Here is a 17,927-nt window from a genome sequence, read left to right as displayed (position 1 = left end):
CTTAACATTCTACTTCTAAAAATTTGTGTCCAGTTTTTGCTATTATGAACAGTGCTTTTGATACAATATTCGACATCTAAAAGTGTTTTTGTGGGGGCTGAGAGCTCCTTTTTTGAGATAGAATCGTAGAGACTTTGAATTTTTGGATTCAAGTGGTTCTGCTTCAGCCTCCCAAATAACTAGAACTTAAAGTATGTGCTGCTGTACATGATTGTAGGATAAATTTGTGGTAAGTCGTTTGCTGCTGGCTTTCACATCACTTACTGTGCATGTGTGTGTGTGTGTGTGTCCAGTGCACGCCCACGCACACATGTGGAGGACAAATAGCAATTTACAGGAGTAAGTTCTTTTTTCTACATGTGGGTTCCACGTTATCAGGCTTGGGGCTGAGCACCCCTACTGCTAAGCCATTCCATTTGTTGTGAAATGGAAAGTTAGCAACATTTTATTCTCCTGAAAAAGGAAGTGGAAATGGTTGTGCACGTGGTCCCTGGAGTGGAACTTAGGGGAGGAGGGCTGAGCATGGGCAACATAATTAACACTAAGTGAATAATTAACACTAAGTTTCCTGTCAGTTTGCTTTGAGCCAGCCTAGTTTATTTTTCTCTACCATTACCATCCCCTTTTTTTTTCTTTTTTTTTTTTGACAAATATAGAAGTGGTAGTGTGTGCCTCTAATCCCACCCAGCAGTCATTTAAACAGAGAATGCACTATGGAGGCAAAAGCAGGCAGATCTCTGAATTTGAGGTCAGCCTGTTCTACAGACTAAGTTCCAGGACAGCCAAGGCTACACAGAGAGAAACCCTGTCTCAAAAAATAAAACAAAACAAACTGTGTGTGTGTGTGTGTGTGTGTTGAGTGGTTAAGAACATAGTGCTTTTCAGGAGGTTCTGTGTTCCCAATATGGCAGCTCCCAACCTTTGACCCCATCTCTAGGGCATCTGATGCCCCTTCTGACTTCCTCAGGCATCTGGAAACATTTGACGTGCACATACATGGACACCTGTTACACATAGATTATGAAAAACCTTAAAATATATAAAAATAGTATATGCTACTTTTAAAGATTTCATACTTATTTCCAGGGGTGATCCACTGTTACTTAGTGAATTTACTAGACTTTTAAATGACATTTTCTCCCTCAGTATTGGACATTCACAAAGTAATGTACAGGCTGAGTTACTTGCATCTGCATAGTGAGTGATCATAGGGTTGGTAACCCAAATCTAAACATAAAATTCTTCTACACACAACATGGTAGTAACTGCATATGGTATTTTTAGCGATTTAATTCAGAAAGCCATGTTTCATAGTATGGAATTTGGTGCTTGTGGTATGCTGGTACATAAACAATTTTAGATACTGGGTATTTTAGAGATACTCAGTTTATACAGTGAACAGTCTGGTCTCCAAACTACTGACTTGCCCTTGTAGGCAATTAATATTGGAGTCTTAGATTTGTGTGTGTGTGTGTGTTTGAGCCTATGGAGTGTGTTTCTGTGTGTTGTTCCTGCTAGGCAAGTGCTGTACCACTTAGCCCAATTCCGTTTGTATTCTCTTTGTACATGTTCTATGCATTCTTGAGCAAGTTTTTTTGTTTGTTTTGTTTTGTGGAACTCAATATGTAACCCAGGCTGATTTTGAACTCAAGATCCATCTGCTTCAGCCTTCAGAGTGCTGGGATTGCAGGCGAGATTACAAGCATGGTGGCCATCACATGTGGCCTTGTATTCTCTAGTGTGTGCATCTCCCCACTCCCTTCCCCAGACCCATTTGTGTGTGTCTGTTCAGGCCACAAATGTTAGGCTGTACGTGTTTTCTTAAGTTACTTTTATTTTCAAAATTACCACTTTATGTGCATGTATGGTTTGCATGTAAATTTATGTGCCACATTCATGCCCGATACTCATAAAGAACAAAAGAGAGCATTGGATCCCCAGAACTGTGGCTGCAGAATGTCGTCTGGAATAGCAGAGCAGCCAGTGCTCATCTCTCCAGCCTGATTTATTTGTACTCTTTAAGTATAGTGGGGTTGGGAACATGGCTCAGAGGGTAAGTTATTGTGGTAGTATGAAGACCTGAGTTTGGAAGAAGCTGGGTGTGGTGCCATGAACTTGTAGCTCCAGCACTGTAGGGTTTAAAGATAATTTCTGAGAACTCACTTATTAGCCTACTACTGTAGCTGAGAGGGCAAGCTCGAGATCAGTGAGAGACCCTGCCTCAAAAAACAGTGAGGTGTGGAGTGATAGAGGCATTTCCTTTACACCCTCACATGCAGCTTAGAGCCCCAGCACACAAATATGCGTACACAAAAATAAGAAACATAAATGTGCTCTACAAATGTGGGTTCTTTTGTTTTTAAGACAGGCTTTCTTTGTGTAGCCTTGGCTGTCCTGGGAGGCAGAGACAGGCAGATCTCTCTGAGTTCAAGCCTAGTCTGGTCTACAGTTCCAGGACAGCCCAGGGCTACATAAAGAAACCCTGTCTTGGAGGAGGAAAAAAGAAAAGAAAAAGAAAAAGAAGAAAAATGAAAACAGTAAAGAAAATAGGTAATTAAAAATTACTTAAACAATTATATGCATATGCCTCAAGTGTAATGTAAAGGCTGAAGGATAAATTATCTTTCCCCATTCCCTTCAGATGTCTTCATGCAGATAGCCCTGAGCAGGGAGGCAAATATTTTGTTCTTTCTGAGGCTTTTTTTTTTTTTCCATTCTTGTTTATTTGTCTCTTCTCTCTGTATAGCCCTAGCTAACCTGGAACTCACTATGTAGACCAGGCTGTTCAGGAACTCACAGAGATCCACGTGCCAGTGCCTCCTGAGTGCTGGAATTAAAGGTGTGCCTCCTCATGTAGCTTTTAAACTCATCTTCATATGTAAGAAGTAGACTAGTGCTTAAGAGCACACGCCCTGTGGCTGGGCCTACACTTCTGCATCCTGTCTGCTTATCCACAAAGCTCTGGGTAGTTGAGGTGGTGCTGCATGCCAGCAATCCCAGCCCTGGGAGGTAGAAGCATCAAGACCAGCAGAGGCTCCAGTGATACATTCAGGGATACTTTTGTATGTTCCTTGCTCTGCCACATTATGCTATAGAATGTTTTTTTCATATGAACTGATGACTCAGTACATTATTTGCTTAGATGAGTATCACACATGAATATAGCGTGTTTTTATTACAGATTTAAAAAAAAAATAACAATAGGAACCAGAGAGATTATGGTTCAGTGGTTAAGAGCACATTTCTTATGCATAAACTTCTATTTGATTGGTTAAGATCTATGCACATACATGGCTGTGTGTAATATTTTTAGATGAAAGTGACCCCTAGATTTTATATTCCCTGAGCAAACTTTTGGTGGTCTCGGAGGCAGGGTAGGAGGACAACATGGGTTCATTGTTCCTGGTTCTTTTTTCCGTCTCTCTGTGTATGTGGGTGATGCTGTCATCTATGGGGGCACACTTGTCTACGTGGGCTCATGTGGAGCTGAGAGGTTGACACTGGATTCTCGTTTTTCAGTCACTTTTCCATCATATTTTTTGAGACAGGGTTGAACCTGTATCTCACCCTTCCTGCTAGATTGACTGGCTAGCTAGTTTTCTAGGGTGGATCTCTCACTGCCTGAGTTGAAGCCACAGTTGGACACTGCTACCCTCGCTTTTATGTGGGTGCTGAGTATTTGAACTCAGGCCCTCGCGCTTTACTAAGAAGCCATCTCTGCAACTCTGTTTGGTTTGGTTTGGGATAGCATCTCATTATGTATCCCTGGGTAGCCCGGGATTCTCTATGTAGAGTAGAGCAGCCTGCCTCTGCCTGGGGTTAAAGGCTTATGCCACTGTACTCAGCCCCCAGCCCAGCTATTTTGAGACAGGGTCTCATTTAGCACAGGCTATCTTCTAACTTGTGCAGCTGAGGTTGCCCCTGAGCTCATTTTTGTGCCTCCACCTGCCAAGTGCCAAGACTCTGGGCGCACACCACCATGCTCAGACACACCAGTCCTTTACTTTCTTTTTAAAAATTATATTTTTAATTATTTTGTGTGTATAGGCTGGAGAAGAGTGCAGTATACATGGTGCATTTGTAAAGGCCAGAAGACAACTTAGGGGAGTTGTTTCTTTCCACTATGTGGGTTCCAGGGATGGAATACTTTAGGTCTTGTTTTTCTTAGTAAGATTCAAAGTATAACTGCAGAGCTCTTTTTTCCCCAGTTATAAAATATGTTCATTGTTAGAAGATAGTAGAAAATACTTAGAGAAGGAAGGCTCACCTTTCAGTGTGGTGCCTATACTTCTGTTTTCTTACATCATGGTATGCATGTGGTCCCTTAGGACATTCTTGTGTTACCTTTTATGGTGGTAGTGTATATTGATTTAAAAAAAAAGTAAGCTTAATATTATGAGCATCTTAGTTGTGCCATTGAATCACCTATAGGACTATACTCCTTGAGTACTGTGCTGCTGTATGCCAGTTCCTTTGGAATATACCTGAACCCTATTTAAGATCATTTAAAAACAAACTGCATCAACATATCCTTTAGAGAAATCCTCTTGAACATCCTTATGGCATGGGATTATGAGGTCACAGGATCTTGGTACATTCCTCCCCGCCTTTTTCAGAGTAGGGGGAGAGGGAGAGCTGGTCAGAGATGAGCTCAAATCCATATGCATAGATATACATGATACAAAATTTTTTTGCCTTCTGAGTGAATATAGATCACTTCAATGTCTTAAAACAATCTTTCCCTTCTTTCTCAATTCTTTTTATCTTTGTTCATTCCTCCTTTTCGCTTCTCACATGAAATTTCCAAGACCCAAATTTGCTTCAGGTAAAGGAGGCCTCTAAAAAGTTCTTAGTCTTCACCTACCTTTAAGTGCATATACCCCATAAAATTCTCTTGACCCTGTATAATATCCAGTCTTTCAAAAACTGTAAACATTGCTTTGTTCATTTTGATCTTTTACATTTGCGATTTTTAGTAACTTAATTCTTTGTTACATATTAACTTATGTGTGAATCAGACATTTAAGTTTTTCCTCCTACACTTCAGTAAATAACAGGGGAAAAAAAACTAGACTGTCTTCCTGTTCAAAAACCCATGATGTCTAAACCTGGATTTAGGACTTGTCGGTTCTTTCCAGGCTACCGTGAAGAGGGAATACTGAAGTGAGCAGTATAGGTTGACTCTTAGAAGTAAAAGAATCAGGAAAAGCATTAAAAGCTTAAAAACCATCTTCCAAAAAGCTTTGGCTGACCTGCCAGCAGGTAGGTGAGCAAGATGCACTTAGTTCACAGAGAAGAAGGCTGGCCCTGAGAGTTTCAGCATCGAAGGGGAGCTGGCCCTGAGTCCAGCAGAGTCAGAGCTTTCAGGAAGTTTACATCAAGCACAAAGACCAGATCATCTGCTAGGTTTCTCTGCTGGTGTCATTTAGAATGGAGCCCCACTTGTAGCGCATATGACCAATGAGGTTCTTGTTCTGACTTGTTTCCCAACAGGTCATGGTGCTGATGTGAAGTGTGTAGACTGGCATCCAACCAAAGGGTTAGTCGTTTCAGGAAGTAAAGATAGCCAACAGCCAATCAAGTTCTGGGATCCCAAGACTGGGCAGAGTCTTGCAACACTGTAAGTGGTAGGAACCTCTCTGTGTTCCCTGGAAGAGGAGGGACCAAAGACAGCCTGCACGACCTAGTTGCTAGCTTTCTCTTCTGTTCCCCCCCCCCCAAAAAAAAAGTGGTTTGGACACAGGCGAACTTCAGTCTTTGGATACGTTATATTTAATTATGTTTAGTTATGTTTAATTGTGACGTATCTCTAAATTTTTCATGAAAGCAGATATTTGTTCTGCCACAGACCTAAATTGTACCTGGGTTATCCTACAGGGTTGCAGGAAGATGAGATGGAGATGTTGTCTCCGTGTCTCTTCAGAACACCTGGCACCTGTTGTTTTTGTGCCAATTCTCTTCTCCCCTCTCCCTCCTCTTCTCCTATATTTCCCCCTCCTTTCCCTCCCCTGCCATCACTTTTCTATTTATCCCTCTCCTCTCTCTTACCTCCCTTCCTTACTCACCCATCTCTTGCCTTCTCCCCCTTCCCTCTCCCTCTTCTCTCTCACCCTTTCTCCCCCTCTTCTTTTTCTCCCTTCCCTTTTCTCTTCTTTCTTTTCTTTTCCCTCTTCCCTCTCCCTCTCTCCCCCCTCTGCCTCTCCTCCCTTCTTTCTCTCCTCTCTTCACCTCTCTCTCCCTTTCCTCTTTTCCTCCCTATCCCTACCTCCCTCCCTATCTCTTCCTCCTCTCTGTCTCTGCCCCTCCTCCCCCTCAAGGAGACCTGCTTGCTTATGTAGTTGTGTTTGTTTTTTTTAATTGGCATTATTTGTAATTATTTACAGCTATGTACATGAGTGTGTTCTATAGGGACCTATAGGTGCCATATCCTGTCCCTAGTTGGAAACAAACATGTACAGCTCAAATTGGTTAAGGCGAGGCTATTACATGGTACCTGTGAGCCCTTGGGTTTAAGCATTATTCAGGCCCTGGGAGAAAGCATTGTCTTTAGTTCAAATTAACCCTCACACTATATCTAAACTTGTCCCTGCTTCTGTTCTCTGTCTTTTGTTGTTGTTTTGTTCTGTTTTTTGAGATAGGGTTTCTTTGTGTATCCTTGGCTGTCCTGGACTCACTTTGTAGACCAGCCTGTCCTCAGACTCACAGAGATCCACCTGCCTATGCCTTCCATAGGGGGGATTACAGGTGTGCACTGCCACGCCTGGCCATACTCTCTCTTACTGAGAGAAACATTGAATTTTTCAAATCTGATGAACTTGATTATCAGCTTGTATATTCTAAGTACTTCCCTTTTTTTTAGATGAGCCTTTCTGTCCAGCAGAATCCCATTGTTCTGTTTTTTTTTTTTTTTTTTTTTTTTTCAGATTTAATTTACTTTGTTTTTCTTGTATAAAAACCCTTATGTGGTAGCCACAGCTGGAGCGTGGGTCCTCTGAACAGACTCTGGTCTGGGTTTTCACTAGATGATCAGTGAATTCCTGATAAGGAGACTTGGTGAACACAGTCTCTTTCCAGATTTGGAGATGGCATCAAAGGTGGCCTTGCCAAAGTTGCCCAGGGTGGCAGTGTAGCCCCTGGCTGATGTGTAGCAGTGGTCAACACCAGCCATCATCAGTAGCTTCTTGGGCACAGGAGCAGAGACATTTCCAGTGCTTCTAGGAGCAGGGATGAGACAAACAGAGCCACAGTGGCCTGTCACCTTGCACAGAACAGTGTGGGGCTTGCCTACCTTGTTGCCCCAATAGCCTCTCCGCACAGGGATGATGGAAAGCATGGCCAAGATGATGGCTCCTCAGATGGCAGTGGCTACCTCCTTGGAACACTTAACACCAAAACCAACATGACCATTGTAGTCTCCAATAGCGACAAAAGTCTTGAACCTGGTCCACTGGCCAGCCCGTGTCTGCTTCTGCACTGGCATGATTTTTAGAACCTCATCCTTTAAGGATGCACCCAGGAAAAAGTCAGTAATCTCCGATTCCTTAATGGACAAGGAGGTAGAACTTCTCCAACAGCTTTATCTTCATGTCCTTTACCAGGCAGCCCAGCTCAGTGACAGGGATCCACTCCTTGTCTTTGGCTTTACCTCCACGAGCCCCTTGGCTTCAGCTTTGGCTCCTAAGACCTCTTCACCCCTAACATCCCCTCGGGGGAAGCTGCTGATGCCCCCTAATCCTGGGCCCCAGGTCCTCTGGGGCCCTCCTGCTATACCAGCGTCATCAGCCATTTAGGGTTTTCCAGAAGAAGAAGAAGAAGCCCGTTGTTCTTTTAGCTGGATTTTGAGAGCTGTTTTTAGATGTTAGACTTTATTTCTATCATTCACAGAGGTGGTATTGTTTATTTTCTTCCTGTTTCTTTTTGTCTTTTTTTTACTTTTTCCTTTTTGAGACAGTGTCTCTCTATGTATTTCTGGCTGTTCTGGAACCCTTGTAGACCATCCTGGCCATGAATTCACACAGGTGCCTTGCCTCTGTCACCTTTGCTGGTATTATAGGTGTGTGCCACCCTGCCTGGCACTAACAAGGGCTTTCATTTTCTTTTTCTTTTTTTATAATTTATTTAGTTTTTATTTTATATGCATTGGTGTTTTGCCTGCGTGTATGTCTGTGTGAGGGTGTCAGATCTTGGAGTTATAGACAGTTTTGAGCTGCCATGTGGGCTGAGAATTGTACCTGGATCCTCAGGAAGAACATTCAGTGGTCTTAACTGCTGAGCTATCTCTCCAGTCCCCTAACAGGGATTTTCAAGTAGTTTTAAATGTGGTCCTATCTAACTTTATATATATGGGTTATTACTACCAGGCCATACCTCTTGCCATCTTCATCTCTGTGCTTTCAACAAAAAGGACCATTTAAATTAAGTGATGCTTGTTTTGCATCCTGACATGTTATACTCTTGGTGTTTTGTTTCTAGTCATGCCCATAAAAACACAGTGATGGAAGTGAAATTAAACCTCAATGGCAATTGGCTCCTCACGGCGTCTCGTGACCATCTCTGTAAGCTTTTTGATATCCGAAACCTGAAAGAAGAGCTTCAAGTGTTCCGAGGTCACAAGAAGGAAGCCACAGGTCAGTGGCTGTGATGTGCTTCTCATTTTGGTGACCTTTAACCTGCAGCCATCTCACCCTGTAATCATTCATCTGTCTCTGTGTTTTTGTTTTACAGCTGTAGCCTGGCATCCTGTTCATGAAGGACTTTTTGCCAGTGGAGGATCTGATGGGTCTTTGTTATTTTGGCATGTTGGGTATGTACCATTTACTGTGTAGAAAATGAAAATGTTTGTGTGTCCACACATTCTCACATGGTATGGCAGCAGAGATATCCTGCTCTCTTGTATTTGGAGCCTTAGCTAGGGAAATTTCAGTGGCTGGAGACTGACTCACCATTGGAGTTTTTTTTTTTAGAAATACATGTACATGGCCACTGCTTGACTTCAGCTTCTCCACGTATGAAGACAGGGTCCTTCATGGCAGATTTGGGTTTAAGAAACTCAGATCAAGATGAATGATCTTGGGCTAGTGAGATGGCTCAGCAGGTAAAAACACTTGCTGAGCAAGCCTGACAACCTGAGTTCTGTTCAAAAATGTGTGCATGCATACACATTACACATACCACACACAAACCACACACACACCATGAATTACACCCACCACACATATATACACATCACACATAACATTGACAGACACATCGCAGACACACACATCACGCATACACATTCACACATCTGACACACACATCACACACACACACACATCATACACATATTAATAAATTTAAATAAAAATCTGTTTTGAACTGGCCTCCAAATCATGCAACTGTATCTTTTATAGTTTTGTGATGACTATAAAATGGCTGCAAGGAGGAGTATATTTTATGAAAAGAGTTCTCAAGTGTATATAAATATGGTAAAATTTTTCATTTTTCTATGGAAATGTGTCCATATCAGAGACTGTCCTGCAGGTTTAAATTTTGTAAATCTAGCAAGATAGTACTTGTGTTTTGGATATAGAAATTATGGAAGAATGAAATAGAGTCCTTAGTTGAAATACTTTGTGAAGCATCTTTTTCCTTTTAGAGACAGTGTCTCTTTATATATCCCTGGCTGTTTTGGAACCTCTGTAGACCTTTAATTCTTTTATGTTTGACTGAATCTATTCATAAACTAATGTAACACATGACCGTGACAAGATTCAAAGTAAAAGATGTTGATAGCTCCTTTTTCATACTAAAAGAAACTATCCTTTTGTTTTATTTCCACGTTTTTTGGTGTTCCTTTGCTTTGTTTTTGTTCTTATGGTAATTTTGGTTCAACAGTTTCTTTCACTGGTACTGTTTCAGGGTTGAGAAGGAAGTAGGTGGGATGGAGATGGCCCATGAAGGAATGATCTGGAGTTTGGCTTGGCATCCTCTTGGACATATTCTCTGCTCAGGATCAAATGACCATACTAGGTGAGACTCTACTGAAAATAGCAAGACATTTTCATACTCAGGGAGTAATAAATATAAATAAATATGATATGTATTTATTTAATATTTATTGCTTTATATTTCAAATTATTTTTTAGAAACATTTCTATAGGAGATATTTATTGAGGAGGGGCAGTGAGCATGCAAAGGAATGGGCTTCTTAGTCATGTTCACATGCGAATAATCTTTGTTCTTAGCTGTTCTCCTCCTCTAGTCCCTGCCCCGTTCCTACTAAGCGTGTATGTCTAGTTTTCCCAGCACTGTCGCTGAGAGACCTGTCATTTTCCTGGGGTATAGTTTTGGCACTTTTGTCAGAATTAAATGTACGTGACCTATTGATTTATTTCTGAGCTCTCTATTCTATTGTACTGGCCTAAATATTTATTTTTGCACCAGTGTCATACCATTTTGTTAACAATCAGGCTGTAGTATAATTTGAGATCAAGTGTTAAATATTTCTAGTATTGGTCTTTCTGTTAAGGATTAATTTGGCTAAATTTTTTGTTTTAGAATCTTCTTACCCTTTTGAGTTCTATATAGAGAATCATTGGAATTTTGAGAGGATTGGGTTGAATCGGCAAATCATTTTCAGCATTGTAGTATTAATTGTATCAATCCACTAGAGTAGGAATTTTCATCTGCTGTTCTTTAGTTTCTTTATTAGTGTCTTGAAGTTTTTATTGTAGAGATATTTTCATCTCTTTGCTTAGTTTTTTTGTTTTTTTTTTTTTAAAGATAGGGTTTCATGTATCCCAGGCTGGTCTTGAACTCACTATGTAGTCCAGGATACCTTAACTTTTGATCCTGCTGCCTCATCTCCTAGGAACTTGGATTACAGATATGGACTGCTAGGCCTGTTCTTTTTAATTTTTTGAAGCTGTTATAATGGGTTTTTTTGTTGTTGTTTGTTTTGGAGGGGTTGGTTAGGTCTTTCTCAGAAAGTTCAGTATTGGTTCAGTATTCAAGCCAATAGAAATGTTCTAAGGACCATTCATGGAGATAACCCAGAACCCTTGCACAGAGGTAGCCCATGATAGCTCAGTATCCAAGTGGGTTCCTTAGTAATGGGTACAATGGCTATCTCTGACATGAACTCGGTGGCTGGCTCTTTAATCACCACCCCCTGAGTGGGGAGCAGCCTTACTAGGCCACAGAGGAAGACAATGCAGCCAGTCCTGATAAGACCTGATAGGCTAGAGTCAGATGGAAGGGGAGGAGGTCCTCCCCTATCAGTGGACAGGGGGAAGGGTCATGGAAGGAGAAGACGGAGGGGACAAGGAGGGGGCTACAGTTGGGATACAAAGTGAATAAATTGTGATAAATAAAAATAATAAATTTTAACAAAAAAGAAAAAAAGTGTTTAACTAGCTTAAGAATTTTCTGGTAGAGACTTTAGTTATCTTTTAACTACAGGATCATGTCATCAGCCAAAAGGAATAATTGGACTTCTTTTCTATTTCTGTCCCTTTTATTTCATTCTCTAGTCTAATGTTTTAGCTAAGGCTTTGAGCATTATCTGAGTAAATAAGGAGGGAATGGGTATCCTGGTCTCATTCTAGATTTTAGGAGAAATATTTTTAGTTGTCTCATAGTCTTTGTTAAATTGGGGAATATAGCATTCCTTCTACTCCTGTTTTCTTCAGGGCTTTTACCATGAAGTGATACTGAACTTTGTCAGAGGTCTTTTCCATATCCATTGATGATCATGTGGTTACTGTCTTTAATTCTATTTGTGTACTGTATTGCATTTATTGATTTTTATATATTGAATCAATTTACATTACTGGGATGAAACACTGTTTGGACATTGTCCTATTTTGCTTTTCTGTTACTGTGATAAACACCACACTGAAAGCAGCTTGGGTAAGAAAGGGTTTATTTCGTCCTTCAGCTGCTGGCTCACATTTCATTCCTTGGAAATTCGGGCCAGGGACTGGGAACACAGACCATAGAGCACACTGCTCACTTTCTTGCTCTCAGGTTCATGTTCAACTCCTTTATTATATAGCCCAGACCCATTTGCCTGAGGATGGTACTGCACACAATGGGCCAGGCACCAACGTTAGTAATCAAGAAAATGCTCCCACTGTTTACAGGCCTGTCATTTGAGGTTGTTTCTTCCCAGGTATGTCTAGGTTTGTGTTACTGCCATCTGAAGCTATCCACGATAGATATGTATTCACTTAATGTGTTCTTTAATTTGGTGTGGAGTTTATTTTCTAGCTGGAAATATTTCATCCCATGCTGTTCTGGATCTCAGGGTTGCTAGTGAGAGAATTTTACTGAGAAACTGAGATCTTACATTAATTAGTTACCTTCCTGTTGCTATGACAGAACACCACAACAAAGGGAACTTAAGGAAGACAAAATTCACTTTGCTTATAGTTTCAGAGGGACAGGAGTACATCATGGCAGGGCAGAGCCATGGCAGCAAGTGGTAGGCAGGGGAGGACCCTGAAAGATCACACCCTCAACTGCAAGCATGCGGCAGAGAGGGCCAATAGGGAACAGGAAGTTGGGCTGTGTAAGCTCCAGTGACATACTTCTTTCAGCAAGACTGCACCACCTAAACCTCCCCAAATAGTGCTGCCAGTGAAGCAAGTGTTCACATTCCAGAGCCTACGTGGGTCATATGGTGTTCAAACCACCACAGTTCTGTAGAAATTAGGGTTGGGCAGGTGTTTAAGTGGCCTTTTAAAATGTATTATTTATTTTTGTGTTAATTAGAATCAAGTGATTTTCTTCACCAGAATGAATAAATAAAAGGAAATGGGTCATAATATAACATCAGTCAGTATCCTTCCTAATTGGGTTGACTATAGTTCCCCTACCTTTTGGGTTTTTTTATAGCTGGCTCTACAGGTGGAGAGAGAGCTGCTGGTCTCAGTAATTCAAACAGGCTAGATCCCTGCTGATCAGAGTTCTGTGGTGGGGTATGCCTGTAATCCCAGCATTCCAGGAGGCAAAGGCAGGTGGATTTCTGTGAGTTTAAGGCCAAGCCAACCAGAGCTACACAAGGAGATTTTGACTATAAAACAACAACAACACAAAAAAGTTTCTGTGTTTGACTTGGCTTTTGGTAGAAGGTTCCTGGTCTGAGACATTCCTTATTCTGCTCACCTCTACCTGCCAGTCACCCTCTCTGATACATGGAGATTACACTTTCCACACTAGGATTTCTGTGTTTGAGGTGTGTAGGGAGCATGGATAGTGTACCTATGCTTGTATTTACATTTGTTGTGGCGTGTTTTTGTGTTTTTTTCCCAAATGGATGGGGAGGTACATGTTCACCAGTGGTGTTCAGCACTGTGGGAATACTTGTATCTGTTGGCTACATTGTGCCATATTGGGGACAGGTCTCCTGATTTCCATGTTGTTGCCAGACTAGTCAGTGGCTGGGGTGATGCTGTCCATTCTTGAGCTCAGTGAGAATCTCAGCTTCAGATTCCCACACTGTGCTGCAGTCTTCATCCAATGCTGTGTTTTTAGCGTGTCTACCCATAATGCAATCATCCCCTGGTCACAACTCTGCAATGCAACTCACTGTCCTATGATACCACACTCAGGAAGGTTAGTGTACTCCTGGCAATTTGCTGCTGACCCAGGCTGGGCAGCAGTATGACCCAGAGCTAGGTGGCAGCTGTGGCTGGTGTTTCGCTCATGGAGGTTTTTATACATCTCACCTGAGCTTATTTATTTTCTCTTTACTTTCTTATCCCTTCTTTCTCTGCACTTTCTAGCCATTTTACCATTCTCTTTGTGTTTCTGATGTTTTTGCTTTCTTTCTCTACGTCTTCTCATTCCCCTGCCCCTTTTTAAAATGAAGAGTCATATAGTCCAAGCTAGACTCCAACTTGCTGTGTAGTTGAAAATGACTTTGAGCTCTTGCTTCTCCTATATCTGCCTCCGGGGTGCCAGGATTACAAAAGAGTCCCATCATACATAGCCTGAGTCTATTCTCTCTTGTCCTGGTTCTTTTCCTTCACTGAATTACAGCTTCTAATCTGCCATTTTTGTAGTGGTTGACATAAAGGTATTATAAAGAGATGGAATTAATTTTGGTTATTTAAATTTCGTTTTGCCTTCTGATTTAAAATGTTCTTTAAAAGAATGATATTGCGAAAACTTGATGTACACTATTGTGCCTAGAGGAAAAAAAACATTGACACTATGTTCCTCTTTCTCCCATTACTCCATTTATTTCATCAGCAAATTCTGGACTCGAAACCGGCCAGGTGATAAAATGCGAGATCGATATAATCTGAACCTTTTACCTGGCATGTCTGAAGATGGAGTAGAGTATGGTAAGACCTGCATATTTATCCTTTGGAAGTCTCATGATATTTCATTATAATTTTTTTTTTTTTCTTTTCCCAGGGTTTCTCTGGGAAGCCTTGGCTGTCCTGGACTCCCTTTGTAGACTAGGCTGGCTTCAAACTCAGAGATCTGCCTGCCTCTGCCTCCCAGAGCACTGGGATCACAGGCGTGCGCCACCATACTGGCCCACATTATAAATGTTAAGTATTAGGAGGCTTGTACAAGCGAATCTGGCGCAAGGGATATAGCTAAGTGATCCAGTATTTACCTAGCATGCTTGATGCTCTGTTCTCAATCCTCACACTGCATAATTTAGTTTTTTATTTGCATTCAAAGATCTACCTGCTTCTACCTCCCAAGAACTAGGTTTAAAGACTTGCACCAGCTCACCCAGCTTTAGTTTTAATTTTATAATTCATTAATTCCTAAATCATTATCAGTATGACCAGTTTTTTTCTTTTTTGGTTTTGTTTTGGTATGGGTATGTATGTTTTTTGGGACGGGGTCTCGCTCTGTTTTCCTGGCTTACTTAACTTACTATATAGTCTTTGGAGATGTGCCTGTCTCTGTCTTCTGAATGTGTGATTAAAGGCATGTGCTATAGCGCCTAGTGATGCTATTTTTATAAAGCATCTTTTTGTAGGGAACGCAATGAAACTGTGTTGACGATGGGTCTGTTATTTGTAGATGACCTGGAACCTAATAGTCTGGCAGTGATCCCAGGGATGGGAATACCAGAGCAACTCAAATTAGCTATGGAGCAAGAACAGATGGGTAAGGGTATTTATGTTTATCCATTTAATTTTATAAGTTATGCTAGACCTCTGTCTTAATTTCATGGGAAATCAATTTGTTAATAAATGGTGTTGAAAGGCTCACATGCTTATGTTGAGAATTGTGAATAAAAATGATTAAAACTAATGTTTAAAAATTATTCTTCCCACAGTTTGTTTATTTATTAAGTGGCTATGTTCTTTTGTTTAAGGGACTAACTAGTTTTTTTCTGTGGTTTCAGGGAAAGATGAATCTAATGAAATTGAAATGACAATTCCAGGCTTGGATTGGGGAATGGAGGAAGTAATGCAAAAGGATCAGAAAAAAGTTCCTCAAAAGAAAGTGCCATATGCAAAGCCCATTCCTGCTCAGTTCCAGCAGGTGAGTCACTAACAGTGGCCACCTCATTCTTTTCCTAAGAGACTGTGCATGGTTCCTTTAACTCATGCTCTCAGATAGATGTCTTTGAATAATCTCAGCCCTTCAGTGCCTTCTTCCTACGTTCTTGTTTTTTAACGTATTTCCTATTTGCTGCTGTAATGTTAAATGTTAGCTTGCCATTAGTTTTCCCTATGCCTTCTTTTACAATTGCCTCATTTTTATCAGTTACATTGTCAGAGGGAAGAGAAAGAATCAGCAGGCAAACTATGTTGCCGCCTATGTTCAGGGAGGAATGTTCACTTCCTCCTTGAAGCATTATCACCTGGGACCAAGCCATCACCATATGAACTGTTATGAATACCCAACAATAACTTTCAGCTTTCATAATTTTAGTGATTTCCAACTGCTATTACACCTGCTCCCTCCTATTCCTATGTCACAAAGAATTGGCCTTAGAGGTAAAGACAGTTCAGCCATGTATATTGATGACATTAGAGACTGTTTTTTTTTTTTTTCAACCCATCATAATGTTCATGCTTGTGTATAATTTAGTTTTCTCTTCTTTGTTAAGGCCTGGATGCAAAATAAAGTTCCAATTCCTGCTCCAAATGAGGTCCTGAATGACAGGAAAGAGGATATTAAATTAGAAGAGAAGAAAAAAACACAAGCAGAAATTGAACAAGAAATGGCCACGTTACAATATACCAATCCACAGCTTTTAGAGGTATGTGAACTAAGAAAGTAGAGCTGGCACCTTTGACTGATGTCCTCTCTACCCCCCTTTATTATTGTTTTTAAATGATACTTTCTTATTTAGAGTACGTGTGTGTGCATGTACTTATGTTCATGTGGCTGTCAGAAAGCAAAATAGCGGTCTTTGAAGGCTCTAGCTTATTTTATTTATTCAATACACTGATTTTTTTTTTTTTTCAGCAACTTAAAATTGAACGGCTTGCACAGAAGCAGGCTGATCAGATCCAGCCTCCTCCCTCATCTGGCACCCCTCTCCTTGGACCTCAGCCCTTTTCTGGTCAAGGTCCAATATCTCAGATTCCTCAAGGTTTTCAGCAGCCTCATCCATCTCAGCAGATACCAATGGTAGCTCAAATGGGGCCTCCAGGTCCACAGGGCCAGTTCAGAGCCCCTGGACCCCAGGGACAAATGGGACCACAAGGCCCTCCATTGCATCAAGGAGGTGGAGGACCACAAGGATTCATGGGACCACAAGGACCTCAGGGTCCTCCCCAGGGACTGCCACGGCCTCAGGACATTCACGGTCCACAAGGAATGCAGAGGCACCCTGGACCTCATGGCCCTTTGGGTCCTCAAGGGCCACCTGGACCTCAAGGTAGTTCTGGTCCTCAAGGTCATATGGGTCCTCAGGGTCCACCTGGACCACAGGGTCACATTGGCCCCCAAGGTCCACCTGCTCCTCAGGGCCACATGGGCCCACAGGGGCCTCCTGGTACTCAAGGAATGCAGGGGCCACCTGGTCCCAGAGGAATGCAAGGGCCTCCTCATCCTCACGGGATGCAGGGTGGACCAGGGTCTCAAGGAATCCAAGGTCCGGTGTCTCAGGGACCTCTTATGGGACTGAATCCAAGAGGAATGCAGGGGCCTCCAGGACCTCGGGAGAATCAGGGTCCTGCTCCTCAAGGGATAATGATTGGCCACCCACCTCAAGAGATGAGAGGACCTCATCCTCCAAGTGGATTGTTGGGCCATGGCCCTCAGGAAATGAGAGGTCCCCAGGAGATGCGGGGCCTACAGGGGCCTCCACCACAGGGATCAATGTTAGGTCCTCCACAGGAACTACGCGGGCCCTCAGGTTCTCAAGGGCAGCAGGGGCCTCCTCAGGGCTCTTTGGGACCTCCACCCCAGGGTGGCATGCAAGGACCCCCTGGACCTCAGGGACAGCAGAACCCGGCAAGAGGGCCACATCCATCTCAAGGGCCAATACCATTCCAGCAGCAGAAGGCACCTCTGCTAGGTGATGGGCCCCGGGCCCCCTTCAATCAGGTACCATTTATTTCCAGCTTGTACACATTTAGCATGTGGGAAAGGAGTCTATGCACAGAGCGAGTAAGGATGTGAGAAAGCAGTTACGGCTGGCTCTAACTGCTCCTGAAGTATCAGCAGTCACGGCTGGCTCTAACTGCTCCTGAAGTATCGGTAGTGGCCTACAGCAGCGGCAGCCTGGCTGGAGGCACGTGATGAGACCTAGATGAAGAGCTAATTATGCCGTCATTCAACAGATCTCGTGTCTTTACTTTTTACATTATGAGCTTTCAATGGAATGCCGTTACTTGTGCCAGGGCTCCAAAAGAGCAGTGGCTTTAAGGAGGAAGCGAGCTAGGTTGTGAACAGTTGTACAGTTGTCATAGTCTCTTTTCTGGACTGTTGAGCCTGGTTGTTCCATGGGTCTG

General features: G+C 42.2%; 1 protein-coding gene and 1 pseudogene across 3 annotated transcripts in view; one reads left to right on the top strand and one right to left on the bottom strand.

Annotated features, from left to right (window-relative positions):
- Wdr33 (WD repeat domain 33) overlaps positions 1-17,927 on the top strand; it is a 113,655-nt gene that overhangs the window by 80,184 nt on the left and 15,544 nt on the right. For all 3 annotated transcript variants that reach the window (XM_060377514.1, XM_021643359.2, XM_021643358.2), the window contains exons 8-16: positions 5,494-5,620; positions 8,473-8,627; positions 8,725-8,803; positions 9,901-10,011; positions 14,239-14,333; positions 15,034-15,120; positions 15,362-15,501; positions 16,073-16,225; positions 16,435-17,520. In XM_060377514.1, coding sequence (XP_060233497.1) covers positions 5,494-5,620; positions 8,473-8,627; positions 8,725-8,803; positions 9,901-10,011; positions 14,239-14,333; positions 15,034-15,120; positions 15,362-15,501; positions 16,073-16,225; positions 16,435-17,520 — 2,033 coding nt within the window. The remainder of the gene's footprint in view (positions 1-5,493; positions 5,621-8,472; positions 8,628-8,724; positions 8,804-9,900; positions 10,012-14,238; positions 14,334-15,033; positions 15,121-15,361; positions 15,502-16,072; positions 16,226-16,434; positions 17,521-17,927) is intronic.
- On the bottom strand, positions 6,959-7,786 carry LOC132652355 (small ribosomal subunit protein uS5-like; annotated as a pseudogene).

This window comes from Meriones unguiculatus, chromosome 2 (genome assembly GCF_030254825.1).
Source record: "Meriones unguiculatus strain TT.TT164.6M chromosome 2, Bangor_MerUng_6.1, whole genome shotgun sequence".
Lineage (NCBI taxonomy): Eukaryota > Metazoa > Chordata > Mammalia > Rodentia > Muridae > Meriones > Meriones unguiculatus.
The sequence above is the reverse complement of the archived record's forward strand: the minus strand, read 5'-3'. Positions and strand labels throughout refer to the sequence as shown.